Source organism: Myxocyprinus asiaticus, chromosome 7 (assembly GCF_019703515.2).
Source record: "Myxocyprinus asiaticus isolate MX2 ecotype Aquarium Trade chromosome 7, UBuf_Myxa_2, whole genome shotgun sequence".
Taxonomy (NCBI): domain Eukaryota; kingdom Metazoa; phylum Chordata; class Actinopteri; order Cypriniformes; family Catostomidae; genus Myxocyprinus; species Myxocyprinus asiaticus.
Genome location: NC_059350.1, coordinates 24,821,421 through 24,834,433, shown reverse-complemented (window position 1 = coordinate 24,834,433; position 13,013 = coordinate 24,821,421). Strand labels below are relative to the sequence as shown.

At 37.3% G+C, this 13,013-nt stretch overlaps 1 protein-coding gene across 4 annotated transcripts in view; it reads right to left on the bottom strand.

Annotated features, from left to right (window-relative positions):
- LOC127443771 (potassium voltage-gated channel subfamily KQT member 5-like) overlaps positions 1-8,413 on the bottom strand; it is a 205,899-nt gene extending 197,486 nt beyond the window's left edge. For 2 of the 4 annotated variants that reach the window (XM_051702635.1, XM_051702633.1), the window contains exon 1: positions 6,843-8,413. In XM_051702635.1, coding sequence (XP_051558595.1) covers positions 6,843-7,195 — 353 coding nt within the window. In that variant the 5' untranslated portion in view covers positions 7,196-8,413. The remainder of the gene's footprint in view (positions 1-6,842) is intronic. The other 2 variants (XM_051702634.1, XM_051702636.1) reach the window with 2 other exon arrangements.
- Positions 8,414-13,013: the final 4,600 nt, after the last annotated feature.

Below are 13,013 nucleotides of genomic sequence, written 5' to 3'. Positions count from 1 at the left end.
CATGGATTGGATCTGTTGAACACATGACAGGCCAAAATTTTTAAGAAAGCTATAATAGAAGATTAAAATAAAATAAAAAAAACTAAATATGACAACATAATGGTTGATATGGAAAAAAAAAGGTTATTTTGTTCTTTTATATTTTTTTTGAACTTCTGTTTTTGCAGTTCAAAACAAGAGATCTCACATGTTCCATATATGCACTGTATATTATAGAACATTATGAATTCATACTATGCATATGTTGGGAAATTCCACGGATATTTCAACCAAATCATGGAAAAATAAAAAGTTTTAACCAGAAGGAACAAGACCCCCATTAAATTCTGTATTATAGTGGTATAATGGACAATGGATAATGCCATCCAGACCACTAGAGGGTGCCGATTGCTCACACAGCACTGACTGAAACACTGGATGCACAAATGCAGCCTTTTTAAAGTGATCACGCAAAGCATTTTGCAATTTGTAGTGGGCCCCCCTGGACCTTTGGGCCCCTAGAATCATTACCACATCTCACCCCACTAGCCCTGCTTCTATGATACTTTCAGCTCACAAGTTGACTTGCATTCTCTGCTGGACTTGTACACAGGTCCTTTGTGTTGCAAACGCAATGCTTTATCAGTTGAGCTACTGTGCAATTTGATCTCACTCAAATAGGCTTGTAAAGAGTTGGTTTAGTGATGCAAACGTTAAAATGTATCGCCTTGTCATGTGATACACTTTCGGCTCACAAAAGTATGTGTTTTGATGTCATAAGATAGATGTGAGAAACAGAGTGAAAAGTAAGTCTTTATATACTGATAATTGGCCATTTTACTCATGATTTGTGTAAAAGTGAATATAAGTCATTTTTGTTGTAGCATCTCTAGTGTTTATTTTGTCAGAAAACTACCACGTTACGCACAAGTAAACTTTATTTAGCAAAAATGTAGGTATAGTAGCATGATTTTACGAGACCAGGTTGGTATTATCTGCTATTATTGTATTGTATTACATGCATTATATTAATCATTGGCCACCTAATCAATATTGGCCATGGAAAAACCCATATCATTCGACCACTAATCAGAACCCATATTTCTAAAAGCCCCTCAGAAAACAAGCTTTGCTCTGTGACTGAGTGACATAAACAAGGGCAGCATGGCCTGTATCACTTTCCCTTCAAAGCTGTCAATCACCTTCAAGTGTCATTTTTATGAGGCTTCGAGACCATCATCTGCTGAAAAGCATCATGGCAGAAGGATGTGTAAGGTGACAATGCCGGGAACGCTGCGGCTTGGGGTTTTTAATGATTTCATCAAGAGGTTATGCAATTTCGTTAACACTGACTGAATCGCATGTGCATGTCATGTAAAGATTTTGTAAGAATTTAGAAGCTACAATGATGCTTTCTGAGCTCTGACTATGTGAACTGCACCTTTTGAGATGCAAGTCATAGTGTATATAGGATGCATAATTGGCAGTACAGAAGGGTTCAACTTCTAATTCCATTCTTGAGTTTAATTTGTCCTTTTGCCCTTCCACCTTTCTACTTTACCTTCTCTCTCTCTCTCACTTTCTCTTACTCTCCATTTGCAGGGTTAAAGTAGATCGAGTGCAGCTCAAAGGCACAACTATTTGTTGTGTCACTATAGAGTTAAAGAAGAGGGGTTTTGAAGAGGGAAGACAGAGTTTGTGAGGCTTCTCTTAAGTAAATCCTATTTTGCTCAGCGTACTAAATTACTACAGTAATTTGTTTATGGTTATTCAACCTGGACCATACTGCACTCATTTTTTAAATCACCAAATAGATTCCATGCTCTTTGTATACTGACCTGGTATTGTAATTTGCACGAATTCTTGAGAAATACAAAACGCCTAAAATTACTTCACTTGCCATTTCTTAATAGGCAGGGCAAAGTTTTTGACATGTAAGTGGATTATGAAATGGTGATCAAAGGCTTATTGTTTATAATATGTAAATCGAGATTGGCAGCAAGAAAAAGATGGATCTCAGAAATCTGCGACTTCAGCTTATACGTTTTGAGGACTATCTGGTGACAAAACACAAAATCATAAGATTCTAAAATGCCTTTTAACCCTTAAATGCACATCTCAGGCCTTTAGTGACCCAGGACCTCATACCACCCCTTGTACCTCATCCATTCTTTGGAGTTGTGCCCACACCTCTTTAATATTTCTCAATGTCTCTCTTATAAACAGTCTGACACAAATAATAATAATAATAATAATAATAATAATAATAATAATGGTTTAAGTTCCAAAAGTGTATAGGGTCATTAGAGACACAATGTAACAAGCGATAGCGAGAACAAACAGACCCGAGAGCAGAGGAAATGTTCCAAAGGATTTATTAACAACAAATAAGAGCAGTCACTGGGCTGTGGAATGTTGAAGATCCCGGCACCGGCTGCAGCAGCGGCTGCGCCATGGCCGCGCAAGTGGCAATCCATGAAAAGTGTGTTCGTAGAATGAGTGTGTGCATTGTGGAAGTCAGGAACAGACTCATATAATCCTCCATTGAAGCTTAGTGAGGTGCAGAACAACGCCCAGCTGAGATGGGCAATCTTACTCCCGACACACGGGCAGAGACGAAGTATCCACCATGGAAGACCAGCTGACATGCAGCAAAATTGGAAGGAAACCACACACCCGACATGCAGGCAACCAACAGATACATGAGACAGGACCAACTAGACAGAGAGAGTGAGGTTAGTACTCAACATCAAACAACAATCTAGCAAAGATACTGAGAACACGACAGGCTAAAGAAGGGAGTGAATTAGGGGAGAACAGGTGTTGCTCGGCACGCTAATCAGTGGCATGATCAGCATTCCCCCAGGAACAATCAGTGTTCCCATGGAAAAGCCGATCATGCATGCCAACCGCGTCTGCGAGACATGTGGAAGAGAAAATGACAAAATACACAAAACAAACCGACAAACTCACCAGAGCTGTGACACACGAGGTACTGTATATAAGTGTCTTTTTTTTTTTTTTTTTGTACTTCCATAAATTATATTTTTGTGGTTATCACAGGATATCTATTTCTTTGTTTATTACAAGATAAATAAGTACTATATTCATACAAATAAATACTAAATCACGTTGATTTTCTGTGCAACAACGAATTAACAACACATATAAATACATATTATACATGCTATTTCTTTATTTGGGTGTACTACTGAAATTAAAGTTGTGCATCTATTTAGACTCAATAAGTGCCTGAGAAAATACTTGTGTGTAGCTTAGGTGTATCTTACGTGTTATGTGTAGCTCAATATGTTTTTGAAAGTCAGTTGCATCTCAGGAAATTTCAGTGTGAAAATAATGAATCATGTTCTAGATTTGTTGCATTTTCTCTTTGATGTATGAAAAATAGAACATCAAAATATATTATATTCTATTATTTTCTAATAGTCTTGAAAACATTTAGAAAATTTGACACTATCTGGGTATTTTGTAGATCCATTTGTTATAGATATAGGTGTTGGGTCTCTAAAGACCCGAATATGTAAGGGTGTTTGGTGAAATTCCCATGTTTTTAAGGGTTAAAGAATAATATTCTACATATTCTGTGATGTTTATTTTATTCCCTATAAAAAATTTTTTTAAAAAACAACAACAAAAAAACAAACAAATCTGACAGTAATGTCTATCCTTTTTTTTGGCAAAAGATTTACATAACATACCCCCTCATAATTATCCTCATTATCTGTAAAATATTGTGTTTGGGCTGCCAAAGAACACTCGGTGAGGAATGCATTGTATTAGAATGCTTTTCATGATCCTTATGAAACACACAACAGCAAAACAGGGAGGAACTTACCTGTCTCAACTCCTCAACACTTATTGAAGGTTCTAATTCAGGCAAGCAATGCTATTATCAGTCAAATAAATCCATAAAATCTAATTGCCCACTTCATGGCATATAGGCAAATGCATGCATGAACAGAGCAGAGAATGAATGAAAACAGGGGTTCCTCCTTAGTATAGTGTTAGATAATGTGTGCAGATATTGAAGTCTGTCCTTGTGATTCAACAGGCTGCACTTGGACACAAGATTTGCACAAAACCTTGTGTCATCAAATTACGACACATTTTTTCCATCAGTTTTCCATTTGAAACCCATGCATTAAATCAGCATCTATCTTTTAGTTTTCATGCATATCTTTGGGGCTAATAAAAAGTGCATTGTTTTGGTGCCATCCATGTGTTCGACAGCCTGTCTATTTTGTACAGAAACAACAGAGAAAACATGATCTAGCCTTTTCACACATACAATTCATTATTATTTTTTTAGAAGCAGGAATAGATCACACTCATTGATCACACAATTTCACTGACCATGTCAAAAGCATGTAACACTTTCCATTTGTTTGTGTCTCACAGTAATGAAGATGCAAAGGTGACATCCTGGTTTTCCTGCATAGAGAATTATGAGACGGCTGCCTCCGTCAAATTTCGTGCTGCCTCCGACTGTCAGGGTAAGGATAATGTTTGCTCTAAACTTCGACATTGTTTGCCACTGCTGTGAAATTAAAACACTATAAAGAAATCTCCATAGAGCCAGCAGAACTTAGGCGATAGCCCTCCATTAAACTTAACAACAAGCAAGCTAATCAGGTGTTGGCTCAAAATAGCATCGTGCAGGGTCGGAAATGCCCCCAAAATTCAATTTTTGAATTGCTCCTGTTTGTGTTGTTTTTTTATATTGATAACATAACAGTCAATTCTGTGTGGTCACCGGAGGTGCCGAAGCAATTACCTGACTTTTTCCCTGATAACAGCAGAAAGAAATACTCCCATTTTTGGTCATACAGATAAGAGTAAGACATCATTCGAAACTATAAAGGGTTTACTTTTATTTGTGTACACTCACAATAAGAGCAAAACGTTGTAGTTTTGTAAAATAAAGAAATCATACAGCATGCGCTTTCTGCCGTCTCGGTCTCTGTGAACTTCTGTCTGGAGCACGTCACGAAAATGAACCGAAACTCAGTGTATACTTGCCTCACAGACATGAGAAATATGTCTATAGAAAGCTTGAACTGTCTACTTTTAAATTAACCAATTTAAATAAAACAAAAATATTCTCTGATTGTGTAATCCATATGAAACCAACGAGTGGTACAGTCTTTCCCGTTTGAGCTCATTATCGTTTTTGGAAGAAGACACGCTATGAATTTACCTCAGGAGAAGAGCGTGATCCGATACGGCCTTTCTAACACAAAAAGTCTCTCACAAAAGTTCATTTTGTGAGCGAAAACTGGAGTCTACAAAATCTATTATGTGTTTCGTGGCCTTATTTCAGTGACTCAAAAATTACTAACCATGCATAATCTTGATTTTCTCAAAAATGCAAACATGTACATCTCATGTTTGGAGGCTCTTATGTTACAGCACTGCTGAGAAAGTGATGCAGATTATTTATTCATTTTGTTAATTATTAATGCTTGACATGATGACTACAATCATGTCAACTGTATCTGGGCAAAATGTTGTACTGTTATCTCAAAGCAAGTTATGGCATTTGGAACCAAGGTAGCCTTTTTTATCAAAAGTCCAAAAAACTCTCCAAACTAGTGATCTGAGGGTTTTACTGAACCGAAGAACTACTTACATTTGTCCAGTCCAATCCAAACTGTAAAACAGTGGCCGATTGGTCTCTACACATCGTCCCTTCCCACCATACCCACCCATATACCTGAGATCAGAGATGATCTTATTATCGGTTTAAGAGGTTAATCAAGTTTGCTGTTGTAAACTATAAATGAACACATTAGCTGTTATGTTGTATTTAATTAATTTAATGTTGAACAGGTTAGCTTTTTTAATTAAATATGCCAATTAAGTTGATAATTGTCATTTTCTTCAATCATCTAATTATTAGAACATCTAAAATATGTTGCTTGTAAGTGTTTGCTTCTGCCACTGGAAGGTATGGTACAAGTGTATGTGTGCACATGATCAGGATGGTACCACCTCTGCCTCATTTTGAGCCAGGAAAAACCCTGTAAACATCATGATGCACCAAGCTGCTCATCATCAATATGTTTATTGCGTATTTATCTTACCTATTGAGTTGCATCTCCCCCACACTTTTAGTAAACTGTTTTATCTCTTTGCCTCACTCCCTTTTAGGATGCAATCATTACTTTTCAAACACCCATTTTCTTTTCAAAATTGCTCCTATTTGTGTCTCTGTTTGTGCTTGCTTGCTTTGTGCGTGTGCGTGTGTGTGTGTGTGTGTGTGTGTGTGTGTGTCCAACACAAATTAAAAGTCTTCCAAGGTTTCCCTCTTGAGGGCACATTGTAATCAAACTATCAGTCTTATTCTGAATGAGCATTTACCTTGTCAGCTTTGTTCACAGTAGACTACAATTCTTGGTTTCTCTGGAAATCAAGACCCAGTCGAAAAAGTACAACCATCCTGATGCTGTGCCATTTGAGAAGTGTTGTTTGGTGTTTACGTGCATGTCAGCTAAGTACACTGCTATTATAATTTCTGTCCGAATAAAAAGGCTTTTGTGGAAATTGGGTTATTTTCAAAGCTGAAATCAGTCTGATTTCTCCCTTTGAGAAATTCATAATTTACACATCAAATCTTTTAGATTTTTCCCTTTCAATAGCAACATTATAGGCTATTAAATATTACTTTAAAGTGTCAGTACCCCACACCCGAGAGATGTCTCCATTCATATACGTGGGAATAGTACTGAACAGCTTCAAAGCAACAGGTAAACGGTTGCTCGCTGGAAAATCTTTAAGAAATCTAGTAATGCTTTCCATGTCGCATGGATATACTAAATAGAATGTATAAATGTTGCACTTACACAAAAGCGTGATAGATGAAAGCCCAGGATCTAGGTCTCTCCAGCACGTTGTACAGGTAGTTTTGAATCCTCCGGTAGCGCGCGTTTCTCCGGCCGCTTTGCGAGCCGTACACCAGGGGCTTCCCGAGCAGACTCAACCGAGCGCCCTGTTTCCCCCGGTCTCTCTCCGTGCCCGCTGCACCTGTGCCGGCATGAGATGCGGACAACAAGCCGTCCACTGCCCGTGAGGAATTGTTCTTCATCTTATTACCACATTCCACATTGTGTGATCCGTAACTTTCGGCGTGTTGCCCCGGAGATGTGTTCATCCAGAGGCCGGAGCCGGCCTCATCTCCGCTGTGGTTGAGGGGCATGGCATCACCAACGCGGACCCAAACGCATGTGGCATGCGTATTGTTTTATTTCTGGTAGATGCGACGGGAGAGCCAGATAAACCACAGACACGAAATATGTTTCACTAGACACAAGAATAACCCCAACCACTCAAAATACACAGTTTACCTCCAGTCTTGCGACGCGTAGACACCACCTTCTTCGCTCCTGGTATGGATATACTTGAGTAAACGGGAGATGGATAAAGTAGCTAACTGCTGGCACTGACCCAAGAGAAGAGCCCGTCACAGTGGCTCTATGTGAATGCAGCTGTCTCTTACGTGTACAGCTCGTGTTACTCAATTCCAGCTCGCGCCTTTGATGTTGCTCCTCAACTCACGCGCGTGGCGCACAGGAAATCTACCATGCCATCATACTCGCTCATGATATAAGACGTTTCCGTAATATTCATGTAAATGTCTTCAATCACCTCCCGGTTTTCTCTACGACGAGCTCTCTAAGTGTGCGGCAATCTCACCCTTGTGGTAATAATTGACATGAACACGAGAGAGAGTTTCAGGAGCTGGTTAAATAAAGCAGACGGTTGAGAATTCAGTCGTGTGTTTACATAGTAAAATGTTTATTTGCATAGCAACTTGTTCTGGATATCGCGCTCTGTGTCGCATCCTTCACGTGCTAAAGTTGATCAGATGTCCTCCAATGGCGATGATGAGGAACCATCGTAAGAAAGAGAATAAAATGGCTCAGTGTAGAGTTACAATAGAAACAGTTATTTTAGAAGTTCGCTTTGAAATTAGTCTCTGCTGAAATATACATGACATTTTCACTCTTACCCGGAGCCTCTCGTAGTAATATACAGTTACTCTGCTGTAAGGACCTTGTGACCAAAAAAATAAATAAAATAAAATAAATAAATAAATAAATAAATCATAGTTTATTAATTATTTTCATCTTCGGGAATTCCGCGATAGTTAGGGATATGCAAAAGAGCAATCTGAGTCAATTTGATCGTCAAATTACACGCTATAAAGTTTAACTGTCCTTAGTTGTAAAAGTGACTGCTCAACCACCATTCTATTCAAAGGGCTTTATATAAGGGGAAAAAAAAGTTTAATCAGCTGCAGACCAATACAATTTTATCCGCGAGAATAAAAATAATTGTAAACAGAGGAATAAAATTAGGCTGCAAACGGCGTTTGAATTCGCGCGTTTTCCATCATCTTCATCGACAGCAGCAGCAGCAGCAGTCACATGGTCACGTGAGCTCTACTCAAGTACATTTCAGTTAAGTTTCCGTTATGAATCCCGCGCAGCTGTCACTGATGGGGAAACTGTGGCTTGTGTTCTTCCTTTGACCACACTGTGCTTCCTCTTTGAAGGAATAGTTTGTCAAAAATGACATTTCTGTCATTATTTTTTCACCTTTGTCATTCCAATCTCGCCTAACTTTCTTCTGTTGAACACGAAAGTAAATATTTTGAAGAATGTGGCATTCGCTGATTTCCGTACAGTGCCTCACTTTAAAGCTTAAAAAAGCACCCAAAAGTGTTGTAGGCTACAACATAGTCCAGGCTTCTCATATTCCATATCCAAACTCTTCTGAAGGCATACAATCATTTTGTACAGACCAAAATTTAACTCCTTATTTACTCTCAACTCTTTTAAAATTATTGATTAATTGTGTAATGAGCCAAAATCAAATATGACAACACGTCAATAACAACAAATCTTGGAATATTACACACACGTAGTATGGACTACTTTTATGACACTTTTGGGTCCTTTTTTTAAAGATTTTAAGTGGGGCACTATCCAGTGTTATTGTATGGAAATCAGTGATCGTGACATTTTTTAAAATGTATCCTTTTGCGTTACGCTGAAGAAAGAAAGTCATATGGATTTCGCAACCTAGTCTCATAGAATGAACGTTACTAGAATCACAGGTTTGCAAACTGAATTTCTACGTGCTGAATTCAAATTTCGTCACAGTTTCCTGGTGAAATTCATACAAGAGGCGCTACAACAACTGTGCAATATATTCACTTTCACACAAATAACGACCACAAAGGCTAATTATGACTTTATAAGCACTTATTTTTCTCACACACTGCTACTGTGTGTTATGAAATCCAAACACTTTTTCTATAACACATATTTTCAAAAACAATAATTTTTTAACGCTTGTATTACTGACCCACCTACATTTACACACATTCCAATGTGATTAGCTTCTGCTTTAGCTTACCTGATAGAGTGATGGACTTTGAACTCGGAAGACCGCCGATCAAGACCAGTCAAAGACACAAGCTGACACATGAGATGAGAGTGTCATAGAAGCAACACGAGATGACATGATTGCTTCAGAAAATGTGCTTTTTGTTTCTCATTTTGTTTTTGGACATTATAGGTTAGGTTAAGGTGTTGGTTTAGGGTAAGGATGTCTTTTTTGTGTCTACCTCTCATTTCATTTTAGATCACTATTGGTTAGGTTTACATTAAAGTTTAAGGTTAGGGAGGTATGTTTTACTCATTAAAATCTCTATCTAAAATTCATCTTAAAAACCTCGTCTGATTACGACACCATTCCATTCACTTTTGGCACCCCCGCTGGTCATTTCACAGGGAAACTGCAGCTAAACGTGGAACAAGGCACTTAATTTCGTTTTGCAAAAGTGTTACCACAGTCATGTGATTTTCATGAGACCAGGCCGGGGTTTCCTTTAAATTCTGTTCAAAGCACTTTCAATATTAGTAAGCATCTTGTGTAATTATCATGCTGGATTTTTTTTCAATATATGTTCTAAATAATTACAAAATTAACTGAGTTTTACCAGGATGAAAATACCAGGATGATGAAGTTGTGCCCCTTATTTTTACCAACACAAATAAATTCATTAAAACAGAATATAAACCCCCTACATTTTTAAGATTTGTATATAAATCAAATTGTTAATATGTTGGTAAAACACGAACCAGGCATAGTCAGTTTCCTTTTCTTTAAAACACCTGTTATTCTCTGATGACTTATTAGTTAAATGTGGATCATCAGATATGAGCTGCATTCTATGTTCTTCTCAACCTTCCATCCAATGACTCTGAATCCAGTGAGTGTGAAAACAGTATGCAATGAAGTTATAATTGGCTACATAAGGCAAAATTACCCTCCGACTCACATTCATTCTGGCTCATCAAGGGCTAAGAATAGAAATATACTCTCCCACAATGGAAATCACTCCTGCTTGTCATGACCTCTGTGCTGCAACCACCATCACTTGCCATCAGTCATGACTGGAGCGCTGGGGTCATTGGCTGAACACAGGGACATGTATCAGGCTAATTGCTGTGACGCGAGCTTGTCCAGGCAGCATGAAAGGACACGCAATCATGTTGCACTGAAAGGGAATGCGAGGGACATATAGGTGAAGTGAATAAATTGCATATATTGCTACTTTTCAATTTAGTTGCAGTTTGATGATTATTTTTGTTGGTCAGTCAGGTCAAGCAAATTGTATCCCTATCTGAAGTAGCCTAATGTGTTCATATTGGTGTAGATGTTGAGAATGTGAAGCCAAGAAAGTGGTCCATGAGGCAACACAACCCCCTTAACTCCTGTCTAAAGCTCTTGATTAAAACGGAATGTTCCTCTTCCTGCACTCTAATAAAAACTATGGCAACCCAAATGTTTTTTAAATGCATAATTTACTCCAGCTCTATGAGCTGGCCCAGCTGACCTCAGGCTTAAGTCTGATCTTGGCAAAGAAACTGAGCCCTTACAGCACAGGTTGCTGATACTGCATAGTTCATGATTCTCCACAGTGCAATGAAGAACACTCTAACATAAGTTTGCCCTCTGCTGGTAAAAGCAAGGACAACTTACATAAAGCCTGCCAGTCAACATCGGTATGTCTCTCAATAACACTGTTAGGTTTTATGATGGCATATGGGCCTTCACTTTTTCTATATTTCTATCCACTCACACACAATAATACAAACTTAAATACATAAAGCAGTCTCATGAGAAATTATTGTTATATAATTTTTTATTTATTTTTTATTTATTTATTTATTTATATTTTTGCCATTGTTATGCTTATAAACTATGAAGATAAACATGATTGGTGGAAAATGAATGGAACTTTCTGTGAGCCTCGGATAGTCAACAAGATGAGAGACTTTCCATCATGCAGGGTCATGCAAGCCAGACTGCATACAGATGTTATTGTTGCTAAATCTGAATTCTTAAAGGATGTCAACTAAAGCCAACAGTGTATACATGTATTAATAGATGATTGAATATACAGAACAGAAATGTCTGAAGTATAACACCAGGTCAAAATCAGTGATTACATTTATTTTCAAACTGTAACAATCTTGTGTTTCTGAACTTTGAGATAATTTGTGGGCTGAGGTTTGCTTGTGTAAGTGTATTGTTGATTAAAAAAGTGAGTACAATTAAACCCTTAAACGCATACCTTGGGGATTTAGAGACCCTGGACTTCATTCCACCCCCTACTTCATCCGTTTTTTGGAGTTGTGCCCACACCTCTTTAGTATTCCTCAATCTATCTCTTATATATATATATATATATATATATATATATATATATATATATATATATATATATATATATATATACACACACAGTACTGTGCAAACATTTTAGACACTTGTGAAAAATGTTGCATAGTGAGGGTTTCTTCAAAAATAGTGCAATAATTAGTTTTCATTTTTCAATTAACATCATCCAAAGTCTAGTAAACATAAAAAAAGCAAAATCAATATTTGGTGTGACCAACTTTGCCTTCAAAACAGCACCAATTCTCCTAGGGACACCTGGACACAGTTTTTCTTGGTTGTTGGCAGATAGGATGTTCCAAGCTTCTTGGAGAATTCGCCACAGTTCTTCTATCTGTTTAGGCTGTCTCAATTGCTCCTGTCTCTTCATGTAATCCCAGACTGACTCGATGTTCAGTGGGGATCTCTGTTGCAGGGCTACATGTTCTTCTGTTCTATTCTATTCTATTCTATTCTATTCTATTTGCAGAAGGAATATTTGGGAGTCTAAAATGTATATTACCTATTGACATACAGTTAAAGATATAAATAACAATCTTAAGACAAATGTTTTTGTTTTAGAATATTGCACAGTACTGTATATATATATATATATATAATGGTTTAAGTACCAAAAGTGTATAGGGTCATTAGAGACTCTAGGTATGTAATAGTGTTGTTGTTGTTTTTTTTTTTTTTTGCACTTCCATAAATTATGTTTTTTATGATTATTTCATATCAAGTGTACTATAATAGGATATCTATTTATTTGTTAATTACAAGAGAAATGAGTACTATTTTCATACAAATAAATACTATATCACATTGATTTTATGTGCAACAATTGTGAATTGTCAGTATACCATATGCGTGTACACATACAGTACATAATATACATTCTATTTGTTACTCAAGGTGGCACTGTTGTTTCAGTGATTGACTTGATTTACATTTAACATTGCTATTTGATGAAGAAACAACATGAAAGTAAACTACAGCAAATACAACACATGAACAGTATGATTTAGCACTACTGAAATGATGTAAGTTGTGCATCTGTTTAGACTCAATTAGTGCCTAAGAAAATACATTTGTGTATCTGATGTGTTATGTGTAGCTCTATATGTGTTTGCCAGTTGCGTCTCATGAAATTTCAGTGTAAAAGTATTGAATCCTGTTCAAGATTTGACCCAAATATGTAAGAGTGTTTGGTGAAACTCCCATGCATTTAAGGGTTAAGCAGTGTAGGCAGTCAGGAAAAGAACATGAACATTGGACCAAAA